At 39.5% G+C, this 20,557-nt stretch overlaps 1 protein-coding gene across 3 annotated transcripts in view; it reads right to left on the bottom strand.

Moving 5' to 3' along the window:
• UBE2L3 (ubiquitin conjugating enzyme E2 L3) overlaps positions 1–20,557 on the bottom strand; it is a 64,094-nt gene that overhangs the window by 24,088 nt on the left and 19,449 nt on the right. For 2 of the 3 annotated variants that reach the window (XM_081286976.1, XM_081286975.1), the window contains exon 2: positions 19,732–19,827. The exons of the other annotated variant lie outside the window; for it this stretch is intronic. In XM_081286976.1, the coding sequence (XP_081143102.1) occupies positions 19,732–19,827 (96 nt within the window). The remainder of the gene's footprint in view (positions 1–19,731; positions 19,828–20,557) is intronic. 3 annotated transcript variants of the gene reach the window in all.

Here is a 20,557-nt window from a genome sequence, read left to right as displayed (position 1 = left end):
TGTACACAAAAATACCACTTTGGAGGAAACTGGGAGAACAGTGCTGGAAATCTCTCTGTATTGCTTCTTACAAATGCATGAGAATCTACAATTGCTGCAAAGTTAAAAGTTCAAAGACACAGATGCATGCAAGTGTGTGCACACACACACAAAAGTATTTTCCTCCTGCAAAACTGTCAGGTCTGCATGGGTCCTCTGTTCTGCAGCAGTGATCTGACAACTGGGTAGAGATGTGGCCAGAATGGAATAGAGGAAGACAGGGGAACAGAGACAGGAGGAATCTAGGTACTGGCTCACTAACCAAAGGATAGGGAGAGTCTCAGGAGAAGGTTGGGACCCTAAGTGGAAGGGGCATCTGTGTTTCTTTGGACAGAAAGTGGCATGACCATTACCAAGAAGGCTTGTCTCCCACTGAAAAGGCATAAACAAGGCTGGGGATGTAACTCAGTGAGAGAGCCACATGTGCAAGGGCCCGAGTTCAATTCTCAGTGCCAAAAAAAAAAAAAAAAAAAAAAAAAAGACCCAGGAAGAAACGTATTCAAGTCAACCTTTATTCTGTTTGTGCTCCAAGCTTGCACCAACTCAGAGTCAGGTGGTGCAGGGAACTGACCTGCAGCCCAGGGAACAAGAAGAGCTGCTCCAAAGAGGCTGATCTCTGATCCCAGACTGGAAAGATCTAAGGATGAACCTCCAAGGTGCTTCAAATAACCTCAGAGATATGAACTTCTACACCGAGGCAAGCACAATTTCAACTTTTGAAATGTACATTATAGGTATACCTGAAGACCATTCCCAGAACTATTCTAAAAAGAGTCACAAGAAGTTGGAGTGTGTGGGCACTGAAAAGAAAGCAGTGAGCTCCAGGAACCAGAATGGGGAAACAAAAATGTATAATAGCAAAGACTTTGCATCCCTTCCTAAGGGTGGGGAGAAGACACCAAGGCAAAATAATGTCTTCCCAAAGAACTTCACTTTATATTAAATAAAATTACTGAGGCAAGTCTTGATACACAAGGCCTCAGGGATACAAAGATGACTCATATTGTACTTCCAAAAACCAAAGGCAGAGAAATTCAGGGGCATCCCTACTGAAGCATAAACCACATTAGCTAAATGAAACATGCACTTCTGCCAGAAGCAGTGGCATCATCAACTTACTAAGTCCTCTTGACCACTGCATGAGGCAGGTAATTATCATTAGCTTTGCTTTACAAACGTGAAGCACAGTTATATGTAACACTCACTGTTGATGTTGTTTTTACCTTTGCATGCATAACCTTCTCCTTAGAAGTTAAAACAACCACCTCAAGTTCAGAGTGAAGAACACAGGACACAGGAGCAGCCCAGACAAGATAGGAAGTCAAAGGCTGGGGTTGTGGTTTAGTGACAGAATGAGCAAACTTTTGGCACTAGGTTCAATCCTCAGCACCACATAAAAATAAATAAATAAATAAATAAATAAATAAAGGCATTTTAACAGTGGTTCACAAAAGAAAAGAAAAGAAAGAAAGAAAGGAAAAGAAAAGAAAAAGAGGAACTCAAGCCAGAACAAACTTCAACCCTAAAGAATTAGTACTCAAATCAAGAAGTTGAAAAGAACACTAACACACACCAATGAATGGGGCTCAGTGGTAGAGCGCTTGCCTCACTTGTGTGAGGCACTGGGTTCAATCCTTAGCACCACATAAAAATAAACGAATAAAGATATTGTGTCCATCTACAACTAAAAAAACAATTTTAAAAAAAGGAAGAAAACATAGCACGAAAGCAGAAATTATCATAAAAGCAAAATTTAGCAAATCAGAACACAGAAGAAAAAATGAACTTTCTACTTCATAATACATGAAATCAATATAATTATCATACTAAAAACCATTAACACAACAACAAGAACGACAACAAAAGAACACAACTCTAGCTCACACATGAACATAGGCGCAAACACAATAAAGATAACAATGTGATGAAGGAATTAATTCAAAAAGATTTAATTAACAGTTAAAAAACGTCACTTTAAAAAACTTATTTTTAATATTTATTTTTTAGTTGTAGTTGGACACAATATCTTTATTTTACTTATTTATATTTATGTGGTGCTGAGGATTGAACCCAGGTCCTCGCAAGTTCTAGACAAGTGCTCTACTGCTGAGCCACAACCCCAGACCCACCTTGAAAAACTTTACCATAAAACTTCAATTGAACTCCAGGGTGTTTAACTACTGAGCCACATCCCTAACCCTTTTAATATTTTATTTAGGGACAGGGTCTCACTGAGTTGCTTAGAGCCTTGCTAAGTTGCTGAGGCTGACTTTGAACTCACAATCCTCCTATCTCAGCCTCTTGAGCAGCTGGGATGAAATCAATCTACTCATTCCTGAATAAAAAGAAAAACTTGGGGGTTGGATGTGGCTCAGTGGTAAAGTGCTTCCTGGGCATTGGATTCAATCTCGGGGGGGGGGGGGGGGGGGGGGACTTGGAGAGTGACACCAGAAAAAAGGCAAAGCAATCAGCTCCAAATTCCTTTCCCTCCACGGAAACATAAGGGTAAAAAAAAGTCAGATCTGGGGGTGAGGTTATAGCTCAGTGGTTGAATGCTTGCCTTGCATGCATGAGGCCCTGGGACCGATCATCAGCACCACATAAAAAGATAAATAAAACAAAAATAATGTATCCATCTACAACTAAAAAAAGTTTTTTTAAAAAAAAGTCAGATCTGGGGCTGTATCTCAGTGGCAAAGTGCTTGTTTAGCAAGTGTGAGAGGCAATGGGTTCGATCCTTAGCACCACATAAAAAAATTAACAAAATAAAGGTATGCTGAACATCTATAACCACAAAAAAAGTTGTTGTTTTTTTTTTTAAAAAAAGGTTATGGGCTGGGGATGTGGCTCAAGTGGTAGCTCGCTCGCCTGGCATGCGTGCGGCCCGGGTTCGATCCTCAGCACCACATACAAACAAAGATGTTGCGCCCGCCAAAAATTGAAAAATAAATATTAAAATTTAAAAAAAAAAGGTTATATCTGAGTTTGTCAGAACTCTGGGAAAGTGGCACATGCCTGTGATCCTGGCTACTTGGGAGGGTGAGGCAGGAGGATCACAATTCAAGACCAGCCTGGGCAATTTAGCAATATACTGTCTCAAAATAAAAAATAAAAAGAACTGGGATATAACTCAGTGGTAGAGTACCCCTGGGTTCAAACCAGTACAGAAAAAACTCTGGGAAAGTCAAAGGTTTATAGCAACCAAGTGACAGAATCCAGAAAAGGGCAACTAAACAATGATAGGTAAGCTTTGTGGTAATTTTTTACTTCCCTGGTTAGGTGGTAGATAGCTTTAAAGACAGAGGTTCCTATCCAGTATGGGACATTGGTCCCTGATCTCAGAGCAATCCTTAATGGCAAATTTCTGTATGTCAGAGTTTTTTTTTTTTTTTTTTAATGTGGTGCTGAGGATAGAACTCAGTGCCTCACGCATGCCAGGTGAGCGCACTACCACTTGAGCCACATCCCGAGCCCCTGTGTATTAGTTTTAACCTGTCTGGAGATTACACAAAGGACTGACACACATGCTGATATCTATTTCATCTAACTTACAAACCATAAAGGTGGAAAACTAGCAGGTACTACTCAAAAATATGCTGCCTAGAACAAAAGAATTGAAGTATATAATAAATTCCCTAGTCAAGGAGGGAAAGGTGGAAAAGAGAATTTAGGAAACTAAGGCATTTAAAAGTGCTCAGGATCTTGGGTGGCTGAGGCAGGAGGATCATGAGTTCAAAGATAGCCTCAACAATTTGGTGAGACCCTGACTCAAAATAAAAAAGGGCCGGTGATGTGGCTCAATGGTTACCCCTGAGTTCAATCCCTGGTACCAAAAACAAAAAGTGCCAGGCCAAGTGTGGTGATGCATGCCTGTAATTTCAATGACTTGGGAGGCTGAGGCAAGAGCATTACAAGTTTGAAGCCAGCCTGAGTAATTTGGCAAGGTCCTGTCTCAAAAATGTAAAGGGCTGGGATACAGCTCAGTGGTACAGCATTCCTCTGTTCAATCCCCAGTGCCCCACCACCACCAAGAAAGGAGAGGAGAGGAGAGGGGAGGGGAGGGGAGGGGAGGGGAGAGGAGGGGAGGGGGAGAAGAGAGAAGAGAAAGAGAAAAGAAAGAGAAAGAATAGCTCAGGTACATCAGGGCATTTGAAAAGACATATACATGCCTACCAGAAGACACATACTCAGAAAATGAATATGACAGCTGAGCATGGTGGCACATGCAGCTTAGGAGGCTGAGGCAGGAGGGTCATGAGTTCAAAGCCAGCCTCAGCCTCAGCAACTTAGCAAGATCCTGTCTCTAAATAAAATACAAAAAAAAAAAAAAAAAAGCTGGGGATGTAGCCGAGTGGCTAAGTACAACTGGGTACAAAAAAAAAAAAAAGAGTAAAACCACCTTAAGCTTCCACCACTGACTAATTTTAAAATTCAATGTAAGCAGAAGTGAAGCTGAGGGTTGTAAATAGCATGGCTGAAGAGCAAACCAGACAGCCACTCTTCAAAGATTGAAAGGGATGTTCTACGTGATTTTTAAAAACTTCTGCCATTCAAGGAAATTCTAATCTAAACACTGGTTGATCTCAAGCAAAGCATTCAACCTTCAAGAACAGCAAACTCTGAGTATTGGGAAAAAAATCTAATATCCACATTATAATACTAGATTGTCCAATTTTCAACAAATAAGAAATCACAAAGGCTGGGTGCAGAGGCACATATCTGTAACCCCAGCAACTCAGTAGTCTGAAAGAGGAGGATTCCAAGTTTAGGTCAATCTCAGAAATTTAGCAAAGTCCTCAGCAATTTAGTGAGACCCAGTCTTAAAACTGAAAAGAAAAAAGGGGGGGGGGGGTGGAGAAAAAAATAAGTCACAAAACACACAAACAGGAAAGCATGGCACATTTAAAGAAAAATTAATTGACAGAATCCATCCATGAAGAAGTCCAGATATTAAATTTACTAAAGAAAGCTCAACTGTCTTAAATATGCTCAAGAAGGGGCCTAGGCACATAACTCAGTAGTAGAGCATGCCTAGCATGCACAAGGCCAAGTTTGATTTCTAACACAAAAAAAAAAAAAAAAAAAAAAGAAGAAGAAGAAGAAATGAGAGAAAGAAAAGGATCAAAGAAGGAAGGAAACCATGGACAAAAAACTAAACCAGGAAAATTATTTATGAACAAAACAATAATATCAATAAAGACATAGAAATAATAAAATACATATTTATGGGAATTTTAGAAGAATAAGAGTAAGAGGAGTTGAAAGAATATCTGATGAAATAATGACCCCAAGGGGATGAGATTGTGGCTCAGTTGTAGAGCACTAGCCTAGCAGGTGCAAAGCCCTGGGTTTGATCCTCAGCACCACATAAAAATCTATAAAAATAAAGGTATTGTGTCCAACTAAAAATAAATATATATTAAGAAAAAAATAATAATGGCCCTAAATCCCATGAAAGATACAAATCTACAAATCCAAGCTCAATAAACCCCAAGCAAAATAAATTCATAGACAACAAACCAAGACATATTATAGTCAAATAACTAAAAGAGAGAATATTGGAAAAAGCAAGAAAGAAGTGACTTTTTTTTTGGCACCAGAGATTGAACTCAGGGGCACTCTACCCCTAAGCCACATCTCCAGCCCTATTTTGTATTTTATTTAGAGACAAGTTATCACTGAGTTTCTTGGCACCTCGCTGTTGCTGAGGATGACTTTGAACTCGATCCTCCTGTCTCAGCCTCCCAAGCCACTGGGATAACAGGCATGTGCCAGGGCGCCTGGCCCAAGAAGTGACTTGTTATATACAGGGATACTTAATAACGTTATCAACTAATTTCTCACCAGAAACCAGAAAACAAAAGCTAAAAAACAATGAGATGATATATTCAAGACAATTGTTAGTAAAACCCATACTTCAAAAAAATTAAAGAAAAATTATGATTTTTTTTACCCAGATAAACAAAAACCAAGATAATTCATCTTTTAAGACCTATCCGAAAAGATATATGAAAGGGTGTCTTGAAATGAAAATAAATATATAGTAACTTGAAGCCATTTGAAGAAATAAATAACACTGGCAAAGGTAACTACATAAGAAAACATAAAAACATTTACACTTTTGATTTGCAACTCCTATGTTTTTCTAAATGATATAAGAGGCAAATGTAATAAAACAATAATTATAACTCTGCATTAATGGACACATAATGTTTAAGATGCAATAAGTGACAGTAATCATAAAAAAAAGAAAGGAACAAAGCCACATGAGAATAAGACATGCTGATGTACATCTGTACTTCCAGTTATTCAGAAAGCTGAAGCATAAGGATCACAAGTTCAAAGCAGCCTAGGCAATGTGGCAAAATACTATCTCAAAATAAAATTTAAAAGGCTGGGGTTGTGGCTCAGTTGTAGAGCGCTTGCCTAACATGTGTGAGGCATCACGTTCAATTCACAGCACAGCATATAAATAATGAATAAAATGAAGGTCCATCAAAATCTAAAAAAAAAAAAAAAATGTTAAAAATAAAATTGGAAGTAAAAAGGCTGAGGGCTGCGGATGTGGCTCAGCAGCAATGCACTTAATACACAGCATGCACTAAGTCCTGAGTTCAATCCACAGTACCACAAAAAGGAGGGTTTGGGATGTAGCTCATTGATAAAGCACTTGAGCATCACCGCAGAGGAGCCAATCAGCTAGAAGTTGCTGGGGCTGCTGTGAGCCAATCATCAGCTGGCAGTCTGAAAGGGCGTGGAAACAGCCCAATAAGCATCACCGCAGAGGAGCCAATCAGCTAGAAGTTGCTGGGCGCTGTGAGCCAATCATCAGCTGGCAGCTGGAATTTTGCTGGCAGCTGGAAGTTTGCTGGGGTCCCTTCGGCTGTGGCTCTCAACACTTGCCTTGCAAGGGCAAGGCCTGGATTCCATCTCCAGTATCACCAAACACACACACACACACACACACACACACACACACACACACACGAGAGAACAGAATACATACTACTGAAATCAAGTTGGTATTATTCAGATTAGGTTGTTAAAAGTTTAAGAAATGAAATGAGGGTCCCATGTTAACCTCTAAGAAAACAATAAAGGGAAAAGGAAAGAAGGGAAATTAATGGGCTGTGGTGTAGCTCAGAGGTACAGCATGTGCTCAGCATACACTGGCCCTGAGTTTAAACCCTATCGCACAGACACACACAAAAATCACCTAAGTAAACTAAAAGGCAGTAATAGAGAATCAAAGAGCAAAAAGCATATAATAAAACATCAAGAAAACAAATTTAAAATGTGAATGAAGCTCATTAAAAAAAAATCACCAAAATAGATTTTAAAATATGATTCTCTGGGTATTGTGGCGTAAGCCTGTAATCCCAGCAGCTCAGGAAGCTGAGACAAAAGGATTATAAATTCAAAGCCAGCCTCAGCAATTTAGCAAGGCCCTGATCAATTTACCAAGACTGTCTCAAAATAAAAAGAGCTGGCTGGGAATGTAGTTCAGTGGTTAAATGTTTCTGGGTTCAATCCCTGGTACCAAAAAAATAAATTTAAAAAATAAGTATAATCCACATATATGCTGCCTACAAGAGAAACCCTTTACATACAAAGATATAGAGAGATTGGAAGTAAAAAGATGGAAGAAGATACTTCATGTAAGCAGTAACCAGAAGAGACCTATAGTGAGTATATTATTATCTAACAAAACAGGTTTTTTGTTTTTTGAGAATGGGCATTGAACCCAGGGGCACTTAACCACTGAGTCACATCCCCAGCCTTTTTTTGTATTTTATTTAGAGACAGGATCTTACCAAATTTCTTAGGGACTCGATAAATTGGGATTGCAGATGTAGACCACTGTGCTGGGATAACAAAGTATTTGAATTTTAAGTCAAGAAATATCACAAGAGGGGCTGGGTTGTGGCTCAGCGGTAGAGCACTCGCCTAGCATGTGCGAGGCCCTGGGTTCAATCCTCAGCACCACATACAAACAAAGATGTTGTGTCCACCGATAACTAAAAAATAAAAAAATAAAAAAATTAAGATTCTCTCTCTCTCTCTAAAAAAAAAATGTAGTTGTATATGGACACAGTTACTTTATTTTATAAAAATGTGTTGCTAAGGATCAAACCCATTGCCTCATGTGTTCTAGGCAAGCGCTCTACAGCCCCAGCCCACTTAGTCAGATTTTTTAAAAAATCTGTTATTAGTTATTAATGTACCTTTATTTATTTATGTGTTTATATGCGGTGCTGAGAATCGAACCCAGTGCCTTACACATGCAAGGCAAGCACTCTACCAGTAAGCTACAACCCCAGCCCCTTAGTCTGATTTTGATCTTTTAAAGTTTATTAAAACTTTTGATCTAACATGTGGATCTGATAAAAGGAAAAAGATGGAAGAAGATACTTCATTTTTTTTTAAACCAGACTAAGTAACATTTATGACCACAAAAGAATGGAAAGAGAAATCAATAACAGAGCTAGGAAATTTACAACTACATGGGAATTAAACATACTTTTCAACAACCAACGGATCAAAGAAGAAATCACAAATTAGAAAATAAGTCAGGTACAGTAATAAGTACCTATGATTTCCAGCTACTCAGGCGGATGAGGGAGGAGGATTGCTTTAGTCAAACAAAATTAAATCATAACTTACCAAAACTTAAGGGATGCTGCAAATGTAGTGCTCAGAGGGAATACATAGGGACTATGAAGTTAAAAACAAAGAAAAATCTCCTCTGAACAACCTAACTGGACACCTTAAAGAACAAGAAAAGGAAGAGCAAATTAAGCACAAAATTAGGATAAATAACAAATAAAATGCTAAAAAAAAAAAAAACAACAACAACAATGAAACCAGAAGCTGATTCTTTGAAAATATTAACAAAATTGATAAAACCTTAGCTAGACTGACAAAAGGAAAAGAAAGACAGACATCACTAAAATCAGAACGGAAAGTGCAGGCATTACTACTAATTTTACAAAAATAAGGAGGGGGCTGGGGATGTGGCTCAAGCGGTAGCGCGCTCGCCTGGCAGGCGTGCGGCCCGGGTTCGATCCTCAGCACCACATACCAACAAAGATGTTGTGTCCGCCGAGAACTAAAAAATAAATATTAAAAATTCTCTCTCTCTCTCTCCTCTCTCACTCTCTCTTTAAAAAAAAAAAAAAAATAAGGAGGATTGTAAGAGAACACTTCATGGAGTTGGAGGTGTAACTCAGTGGCAGAACATGTGCTTAGCATCCCTGAGGCCCTGGGTTCAATTCCCAGCACCACAAAAAAAATAAACAAGCAGAACACAGTGGCCCACGCCTGTAAATCCCATTTATTCAGGAGACCGAGGCAAAAGGATCACAAATTTAAGGCCAACCTCAGCAACCCTTTTCAAAATAAAAAAAATAAAATAAAATAAGGGCTGGGGGTATAGCTCACTTGGTGGAGTGCTTGCCTCCCATGCACAAGGCCCTGGGTTCAATCCCAAGTACCACAAAATAAATAAACAAACACACACTATGAACAGCTGTACACCAAATAAACTGGATAACCAAAACCAAAATGGACAAACTCCTAGAAATACACAAATCTACTGAAACTCACATAAAAATAAACAAAATATCAATGTAAACCTATAACCAATAAGAAGATTAAGGAGACCGAATCAATAATCAAAACTCCCCACAAAGAAAAACCATGATCCATGTAGCTTCAGTGGTAAATTCAACCACTTTTCCAAAGAAAAAAGTAAGAACACTTTGTAACTCATATAATCAAGATCAGTATCACCCTGATAATGAAGCCACACAATGCTATCAGAAGAAAACTACAAATATCCCCCATACATTTTTTTAATTAAAATTGTAAAAAAAAAAAAAATGCTAATAAGCCAGCTAGGTATAGTCCCAGCTACTCAGGAGGCTAAGGCAAGAGGATCCCAAGCTCAAAGTCAGCTTGGGCAACTTTAAGAGACCCTGCCAAAAAATAAAAAAAAATAAAATTTTAAAATAAAATAAAACTGGCTGTAGCTCAGTGCTTGCCTAGCAATAATGCAAGGCCCAGGGTTCAATCCCAAATACTTGGGGCAGGGCGTGAAGTAGCATGAATTATACACTACGACCTACAATAGTTTTGGCCAAAAGGATACTACAATAATATAACATCTTAAAAAATTAATGTTCTACATCATATTAATAGAACAAAATGAGGGAAAAAAACATGATCATCTTAACTGATGCAGAAAAAACATTTGACAAACTTGAATACACTTTCAGAAAAACACTGAATACCATAGAAAAGAACTTCTGAAACATTAAAAAAAAAAAGGAGCTATCACCATATTCAATGGTTAAAAATCTGAAAGTTTCCCCATAGTATCTGAAAGAAGATTAGCATGCCCTCTTTTTTTTTAATATTTACTTTTTAGTTTTCGGTGGACACAACATCTTTGTTTGTATGTGGTGCTGAGGATCGAACCCGGGCCGCACGCATGCGAGGCGAGCGCGCTACCGCTTGAGCCACATCCCGAGCCCGAGCATGCCCTCTTTTGCCACTTCTATTCAACATGGTACTGATCATTCTAGCCTAAACAATTATGTCCAAAAATAAAATAAATATATAAATAAAGTCATCTAAATCAGAAAAGAACTATTTCTTTTTTTTTTTTTTTTTAGAGAGAGAGAATTTTTTTAAATATTTATTTATTTATTTATTTTAGTTTTCATCAGACACAACATCTTTGTTGGTATGTGGTGCTGAGGATCGAACCCGGGCCGCACGCCTGCCAGGCGAGCGCGCTACCGCTTGAGCCACATCCCCAGCCCAGAAAAGAACTATTTCTATCTGTAACTGACCTGATCTTACGTAACTGACCTGATCTTAAGTGTAGAAATCCCTAAAGATTATATACAAATATCTATTAGAATAACAAATTCAGCTAATTACAGGATACAAAATTAACACCCAAAAATCAGAAATATTTCTATACATAGTAACACATAATAATCCAAAAAGGAAATTAAGCCAACAATTTAATTTATAATAATATCAAAAAACAATAGAACACTTAGGAATAAATTTAACCGAGAAGGTTGTTGTGAACTGAATGCTATTCCCCCAAAGTTTACACATTGAAGCCCTAACCCCAATGTGACTATATTTAGAACAGAGAAGTAATGGAGGTTAAAAGAGGTTATAAGTGGGGGGAGGGATTCTGATTCAACAGGATTAGTATCCATACAAGAAGAGAAACCATGCAATTCCCTCTCTCCAGTACATACAGCTAGGAGAGACCATGTGAGGATATACTTGGAAGGCTGCAAGCTAGGAATAGAGTCATTGACACAAACCAACCCTGCTAGATCTTGATCTGGGATTTCTAGCCTCCAAAACTGTTGAGAATATAAATTTTGTTTAAGCCTCCGGGTCTATAATATTTTGTTAGGTTAGCCTGAGTTAACAGAGACATAAGACCTGCATGCTGAAAATTATACAATATTGCTTTTAAAAAAAACCAAAACACTTGAAAGCCTAAGGAAATGGAAAGACATCCCAGGTTCATGGATTGGAAGACAATATTGTAAAAATGAGATGATCTCAAGATTAAATGAACCATGGGGCTGGAGATGTGGCTCAAGCGGTAGCGAGTTCGCCTGGCATGCATGCGGCCCGGGTTTGATCCTCAGCACCATGTACAAACAAAGATGTTGTGTCCGCCAAAAACTAAAAAATAAAAATATTAAAATTCTGGGCTGGGGATGTGGCTCAAGCGGTAGCTCGATCGCCTGGCATGTGTGCGGCCGGGTTTGATCCTCAGCACCACATACAAAGATGTTGTGTCTGCCGAAAACTAAAAAATAAATATTAAAAATTCTCTCCCCCCCACTCTTTCTTAAAAAAAAATATATTAAAATTCACTCTCTCTCTCTCCCTCTCTCTCGTTAAAAAAAAAAAAAAAAAAAAATTAAATGCAACCTCAGCAGGCACCCTGACACACATCTATAATCCCAGAAGCTTGGGAAGCTGAGACAGGAGGATAGCAGCCTCAAATAGTGAGGTGCTAGCAACTCAGTGAGACCCTGTCTCTAAATAAAATATAAAAAAGGGCTAGGGGGGGCTGGGGATGTGGCTCAAGCGGTAGCGCGCCCTCCTCGCATGCGTGCGGCCCGGGTTGGATCCTCAGCACCACATACCAACAAAGATATTGTGTCCGCCGAGAACTAAAAAAATAAATATTAAAAATTCTCTCTCTCTCTCTCTCTCTCTCTCTCTCTCTCTCTCTCTCTCCTCTCTCACTCTCTCTTTAAAAAAAAAAAAAAAAAAAAAAGGGCTAGGGGGCTCAAGCGGTAGCGCGCTCGCTTGGCATGCATGCGGCCCGGGTTGGATCCTCAGCACAACATACAGACAAAGATGTTGTGTCCACCGATAACTAGAAAATAAATATTAAAAAAAAAAAAAACTCTCTCTCTCTCCCTCTCAAATAAATAAATAAATAAATAGGGCTAGGGATGTGGCTCAGTGCCCCTGAGTTCAATCCCCAGTATCAACAACAACAACAACAAAAAGATTAAATGCAAGCTGGGGGATATAGCTCAGTTGGTAGAGTGATTGCTTGAGTGCATGAGGCTCTGGGTTCAATCTCCAGCACCACAAAACAAATAAATAAAAAGATTACATGCAACCTCTATCAAAATCTCAACAGTATTTGTTTCCCAAAATGGAAAAATTCATCCTAAAATTCATGTGGAATCTCAAAGGACCCTGAATAAGGCAAAACAATTTTTTAGAAAGACTGAAGGTGGGGGCTGGGGATGTGGCTCAAGCGGTAGCGCGCTCGCCTGGCATGCGTGCGGCCGGGGTTCGATCCTCAGTACCACATACAAACAAAGATGTTGTGTCCTCCGAAAACTAAAAAATAAATATTAAAATTCTCTCTGTCTCTCCCTCTCTCTCTCTCTCTTAAAAAAAAAAAAAAAAAGACTGAAGGTGGAGGACTCACACTTCCTCATGACAAAACTTTCTACAAAGGGACAATAATCAAAACAGTATAGCACTGGCAAAAGGATACACACATAGACCAACCCAATAGACTGAGAGTTCAGAAATACACCTTCACTTATATGCTCAATTGATCTTTAACAAAAATGCAAGATCATTCAACGGGAAAGAATAGCCTCTTCAACAAATGGTACTAGAAAAACTGTTTATCCACATATAAAAAAATAAAATGGGCCCTTACTTCATGTAATATATGTAAATGAACTCAAAATGGATCAAAGACCAAATTGAAGAGCTGATACTAAAAAAAAAACTCTGAGGGAAAAAAACATCGGAAAATCTACATGACCATTCATGTTATGACAACAGTTTCTTTAAAAATCAGACCTAAGCAGCCTACACCAGAAGTTCTAGTTATTTGGGGGTAGGGGAGGAAATAGAATCACTTAAAAAAGCCCCAGAGTTCAGGATCAGCTGGGGAAACATAGCAAGACTGCCTCAAAAATAAATAAATAGGGTTTGAATAAAAATTAAAAGTTTTCCCGGGTGCAGTATTTCATGCCTATAATTCCAATGATTTGGGATGCTGACGCAGGAGGATCAAAAGTTCAAAGTCAGCTTTAGCAACTTAATGAGATACTGAACAACTTAAAAAATACCTAAAGTGATCTCAAGATTAAATGCAACCTCAGCGGGCACCCTGGCACACATCTGTAATCCCAGAGGCTTGGGAAGCTGAGACAGGAGGATAGCGAGTTCAAAGCCAGCCTCAAACAGTGAGGTGCTAGCAACTCAGTGAGACCCTTGTTAAGTTGCTGAAGCTGGCTTTGAATTCATGATCCTTTCTGCCTCAGCCTCCCAAGCTATTAGGCTTATAGGTGTGCTCCACCTTGCCCACCCTGTCTCAAAAAAAAAAAAAAAAAAAGTGGGGACGGGGAGGGTAGAAATGTGACTCAGGAGTAAAAGCATCCCTGGGTTAAATCCCCAGTACTTCCCCCACCCCCATCCCCCCAAAAAAATTTTAGCTAGGCATGTGAGTACATACCTATGATTCCAGCTACTCTCAAGGCTGAGGCAGGATGATTGAAAGAGTTTTTTTGCTAGTTACAAACAATAATTTTATTTTATTTATTTGTTTTTATGTGGCGCTGAGGACTGAACCCAATGCCTCATACATGCAAGGTAAATGCTCTACCAATTAAGCTACAACCCCAGCCCAGATGACTACAAGTTTGAGTTCAACCTCAGTAACTTAGCAAGACTCTGCCTGAAAATAAAACATTTTTTAAAAGGGTTTATGATATAGCTCAGTAGTAAAGTGCCCCTGGGTTGAATCTCCAGTACCACAAAATAAACAAATAGATAGATAAATAAATAAATAAAACCTAAATTAAAAAACAAAACTGTGAAATTTTCAGAGTGCAGTGGCATACACCTATAATCCCAACAACTTGGGGGTCTAAGCAAAAAGATCCGCAAGTTTGAGGCCAGCCTCAGCAATTCAGCAAGGTTTGATCTGCAGCACCAAATAAATAAACAGCTTTAAAGAGAGAAAGAGGGAAGAGAAAAAAAAAAAAACCTAGAATGAGAGAAAATATTTGCAAATCATTTATCTGATAAGGGTTTAATATCCTGGAAATATATAGAACTCCTACAATTCAACAAAAGACAACCAGCTTTAAAACGGTATGCTGGGGCCTGGCACAGTGGCAAACACCTGTAACCCCAGCAGCTCAGAAGGCTGAAGCAGGAAGATCTCAAGTTCAAGGCAGGCCTCAGCAATGAAGCAAGGCCCAAAACAACTTAGCAAGACCACGACTCAAAATGAAAAATAAAAGGGCTGGGGGTGTGGCTCAGTGTTTAAAAAAAAAAAAAAGTTTTGCTGGGCCTGGGTTTGATCTCCAGCACCATGATAAATTAAATAAATAAATAAACAGGCAAATGGCCAATAAGAATACAAAAACAGGGCTGGGTTGTAGCTCAGTGGTAGAATACTTGCCTTGAATGTGTGAGACACTGGGTTCAATCCTGAGCACCACATAAAAATGAATAAATAAAATATTGTGTCCATCTACAACTAAAAAAAAAATTAAAAAGAATACAAAATACAAAAACAATGCTCAACATCCTTAATGATGAAGAAAATGAAAATCAAAACCACAATAAGATATCATTTCACATCAACTAAGATGGCTCTAATATGAAAAAGTATCGGTAAGGATGTGGAGAAGTCAGAACCCTCATCCACTGCTGGAATGTAAGACTGTGTGGTTATTATTGTGAAAATCTGGCGATTTATCAGAATATTAAACAGAATAAATATATAATACAGCAATCCCACTTCTACATACATATCCCAAAGAATTGAAAACAGGAACACAAGCAAATTCTTGCATGTCAATGTTCATAGCAACATTATTCAAAAAACCCAAAAACTAGAAAAAACCCAAGTGTTCACCAACAGATGAATGGATAAACAAAACGTGGTATATCCACACAATGGAACATTAATGATTCATAAGAAGGAATAATGTTCTGATACATACTACAACATGGATGAACCCTGAAAACATTATGCTAAGTAGAATGAATTGTACGTAACTTTCCTATGTTCACATATGAATACACCAACCAGCGAAATTCCACATCATGTACAACCACAAGAATGGGATCCTAATTAGAATCTAAGTTATAATCCATGTATGTACAATGTCAAAATACACTCTACTGTCATGTATATCTAAAAATAACAATAAAAAATCATTATGCTAAGTGAAATAAAACACATATAAAAGTAAAAATATTGTATGTTACTTCATTTATATGAAATATTTATAATAGGCAAAAATCACAGAAGTACGAGGGGCTGGGGAATAGGGGAAATGAAGAGTTGTTGTTTAATAGGTAGAATTTCTGCTTGGGTGGTGAAAATATTTTGGAAATAGTAGCAATGGTTTTACAAATATGTTTAGATTGTTTGTTTTTGTATTAGGAATCAAACCCAACCGAGATTTACCACTGCCACTGAGGTACATCCTCAGCCCCTTCTAACATTTTTATTTTGAGGTAGATTCTAAATGGCCCAAGCTGGTACTGAACTTGCAATCCTCTTGCTTCAGCCTCCTGGGTCACTGGAATTACAGACAATATATCATTGCACCCAGCAATAAAATACAGATATAGATTTGGGATGGGGGGCGGTACCAGTACTGAGCCACACCCCCAGCCCTTTTTTGTATTTTATTTAGAGACAAGGTCTTACTGAGTTCTTAGGTCCTTGCTGAATTGCTGAAGCTGGCTTTGAACTTATGATCCTTCTGCCTCAGCCTCCCAAGCTATTGGGATTATAGGTGTATTTCATCTTGCCCAGTTTATTTACATATAAATATTTGCACATATTTATATATAAATAAGAAAATATATTTATTATATAAATATACATATATAAATAAAAATTAATGAAACAGTTGGGCATGATGGCACATGCCTTGTAATTCTAGCAATTCAGGAGGGTAAGGCAGGAGTTTTGCAAAGTTGAGGCTAGCCTCAGCAACTGAAGAAGACTCTGCCTCAAAAAATAAAAAGGGCCGAGGAAGTAGTTTAATGGTAGTGCTTGCCTACCATGTGTGAGGCCCTGGATTCAATCCCCAGTACTGGAACAAAATAAAATAAAGAGAATAAATCTAAACTATCATGGTCTCAATATAGTGCCTCTAGGGAGAATCTCTCACTTCTCCTCCACTTGCTCTCTCTCTCCCTGCACTTCAGCCAAAGATTTATTCAGCAGCTCCCAACCAGCACCTTGATATAAATGCCTGAGGTAGGGTGTGGCAGGGCTGCCTTGCTTTATCAGCTGGCTCTGTTTTCACCCCAATTCAACAGACCTCAGGTGATCTGGAGTAAAAGATTACCATGTTGGCCTAGCCCCTAGGATGCAGGAAGACTCAAGGCCCTCCTTTAACTCAGGTAAGGTAGCAGCCAAGAATGTCAACTCTGGGGAAGGAAGAAATGCTACTTTGAGGAGCTGGGGTTATGGCTCCTGCCTAGCCTTGGGTCCTGCCTCAGCCTTGAGAGTAGCACTTTCCTAGCATGTGTGAGGCATTGGGTCCAATTCTCAGTACCACATTTAAAGAAATAAAGGTCCATTGAAATAAAAAAATATATATTAAAAAAAAAATGTTGCTGGGTGTGGTGGTACACACCTGTAATCCCAGCAGCTTGGGAGGCTGCGATAGAATTGTGAGTTCAAAGCAAGCCTCAGCAACTACAAAGCACTAAGCAACTCAGTGAGACCCTGTCTCTACTTAAAATACAAAATAGGGCTAGGGATGTGGCTCAGTGGTCAAGTACGCCTGAGTTCAATCCCCAGTACCAAAAAAAGTAATAATAATAAAAATAAAAATGCTACCTTGAAATGCTGCTGGTGGGCTGGGGATGTGGCTTAAGCGGTAGCGCGCTCGCCTGGCATGCGTGCGGCCCGGGTTCGATCCTCAGTACCACATACAAACAAAGATGTTGTGTCCGCCAAAAACTAAAAAATAAATATTAAAATTCTCTCTCTCTCTCTCTCTCCCTCTCACTCTATCTTTAAAAAAAAAAAAAAAAGAAATGCTGCTGGTGCCAACGAAGGGGACCTGGGCAATAATTATAGAAGGCAAGTGAGAGGGAAATGGTAAGAGTACAATTTGAGCAGGAAGAGCAGTCTGGCTGTAGTTTACTCTCCTGGGCTCAGCTTTGGCCTGGGATACTCCCCAGAACCTCAGTCCAAGCACATTAGAATTCAAGTAGCCAGTCTCTCTAACTTTGGTTTAATGAGACCCTTAGCCCTCTGTTCCACAGGCTCAACCAGTGTGAAACCAAAGGGAGGCCTTGGAGTGAGCTGGTGGCAGAGACTTCTGAAGCAATCTACACTTAAGCTGGCCTGTGGGCTCTCAGGCTACTGAGCTCACATGGTGAGCACACCACCCTAGCCTTGCCATTTAAAACCATATTCCATTGATTCTTATCATTTTCCAAAAAAGCCATAGATTAGCTGTTCACGTCTTTTATCAATGGAATACAAAATCTCAATTAGAAAAAGGAAGAATAGATTACAAGGTCCTAGCTATATTTCTACTCAGCACCTAATAGATCATAATGGCAGGCAAGGGCTATAGTCACAGGCCAGTCCCTCCCATCCAGGGTTTCCTGATCACCCACCCTGTGCCCTCAGCTGTACCATCTTCAAGCCTCAAAAACATTCAAAGCACTCATCTTCAAAACCAGACTAAAAGCTCCCACATTTAAAAATTCCAAAACTATCTTTCCTTAGTTATCCAAATGACTGATAATAAACTACAAACCCAATATTTGCCACTCAAATTTCAGGAGCTTTAAAAAAAACAGAAGCATGACCCAGCACCAAGAAAGCATCTACAGTAAGTATATTTTATGTTCTGCTTTAGAAAAGGATCCAAGCTCTCACAAGAAACAATTATATGTAACAATAAGAGGACAATATCAGACAGAGGGAAAGCGCCTGAGGCTCAGATGGGAAAAGTGGAGAAAAAAAGGAAGAGAGAAGAAGGGTGGATCTGTAAGAATTGAAAAGAAGGGGAGCATTCTTACAGAAGGATGAGATTGTGGGCTGGGTGCCTGAAGGGCTATAAATTGCCCAACTGAAGTCACCTGATGGACAAACAGTGCAGTTCCAAGAAGGCAAGGAGTGAGACAGAGGTAGAAACCTTTCAAGTACAGGAAGATAATCATTGATGCTAGAAAAAGCAGAGCCCCAGAAACAGAAGAGAAAGGTAGAGACTAACAAGACCCAAGTTTAACAGTGAGGAGGTAGCAGTGGCAGATCAGCAAAGAATGGTGCACTGGCTATAGGACTGGGCTGAGACACTGCCGAAGGTTTAAAAGCTTGGGAGGCAAGCAAGGGTCAGAAGTATAACAACTGGAGGGAGTCCAGTTGCTTGGTATGAAGTACTTTCAGGAAGGTGGGAGAAATGAGAACTGCATCCTGGAGTTAAGCACAGGTCAAGTCTCCAAAGGGGTGAGGGATCAAAGAATGGAGAAAAGAAGAGACAAGAGGATAATAATGCCAAAGCAAAGCCTATTGTTAAGAGAAGCCCAAGTCTCTGAGTCAGAAGTCCCTGAGACAGGGGGAGGTAGGGATGTGGGGGGCAGTCATTGAAAGCAAAACCCCAGAAAAGCCAGTGAAGGTAATGTGGTCAGTTAGAAATAAGGACTGAGATAAATGGGAAGCACCTGTTGGAGGGTACCAGAAATAAAGCCTGGAACACAGGTGTCCAGAAAGTTAGAAAGATGCAAAATGAAGGGGAAAAGCAAAAGAAGACCTAGATGGGAATACCAACCCTCTATTAAGAGAAGCCAGAGAAGGAGGTCTTGTCCCGATAAATAGGGCCAGGCATCCAGAAGCCAGGGAAGACAGGAGAGAATAGGAGCACAAATACATACTCCTCTTACCTGTGTATATTACCACAAATCTGCAAAGTCTGGAACCCCCCAGAATTTTGGAAAACTAGTACAAAGCTGGGAATCTCCTCAAGAGCCCAGAGTCTCAGCCCACTTCTGTGCATGTGTGGGCTACCCAGACTACAAGCCTACTTTAGGAGCACAGAGATAGCCCCAACAGCACACACACCACCTGAAAGAATAATCTGATAAGAAGTGGAAGTGTTCAATACTCACAGGAACAATAAGCCCTTGCCAAGTCAATAAATTAGCTTCATCAACCTGGATGTTACGGAAGTTTTTCATTCCACATTTGCGGATCTCTTCAAGCTCCTGTTGATTAACAAAGCATAAAGGGATATCAAATCAGGGAAAGTACCACATATTAAGATCCCTCCTGACTCCCTCAAATTAAACCAGGTGATGACACCACTAATGACAAAATATGATTGAGGACTAGATCACACCAGGGTGGTTAAGGAGGCACAGAGCCCAGCCCTCTGTGAGGTCATTGCCTCTACCCCTGTCCCAGACCAAGACAAGCCCCCACCTCGGTGAGTCCACTGAGCATAACGGGGGTGATCATATGTCTACAGACATACCAACTCTTCTCTGGGTTGGTGGCCATGCCTATTTAAACACTCTCAACACCCTGCACCTAGCAGACACATGCAGGAGCTAACCTGAGATGCTACAGACCTAACTTCTTCCAATTAAGATTCGTTAAGCACTGACTAGGCACTGGATGCTAAGAATATAAAGAGGAATAAAACTGTGTACTAGGAGCCAACCAAAGGTAAATGCACACCCACAAACTTTCCTACACATTGCCATGAGTGCATTTCAGGACTTCATCCCAGCATAAGCAAAGAGACCATCATACAAACTGGGATGGGGACGGGGATAGGAAACCTTCACTAAGGCTTGGTTTCTTCAGTTGCCTCAGAGGGGAAATGAGACCCAGAGCTGCAGACAATGAAAGAGAAACTATGTTTAAGCAACAGGAATCTTTAAAAATATCAGGTTATTACTGCATGTATATAGTCAATGTGACAAATGCTAT

This window comes from Spermophilus citellus, assembly GCF_964194105.1.
Source record: "Spermophilus citellus genome assembly, chromosome: 3".
Lineage (NCBI taxonomy): Eukaryota > Metazoa > Chordata > Mammalia > Rodentia > Sciuridae > Spermophilus > Spermophilus citellus.
This window is presented reverse-complemented; position numbering and strand designations above follow the sequence as displayed.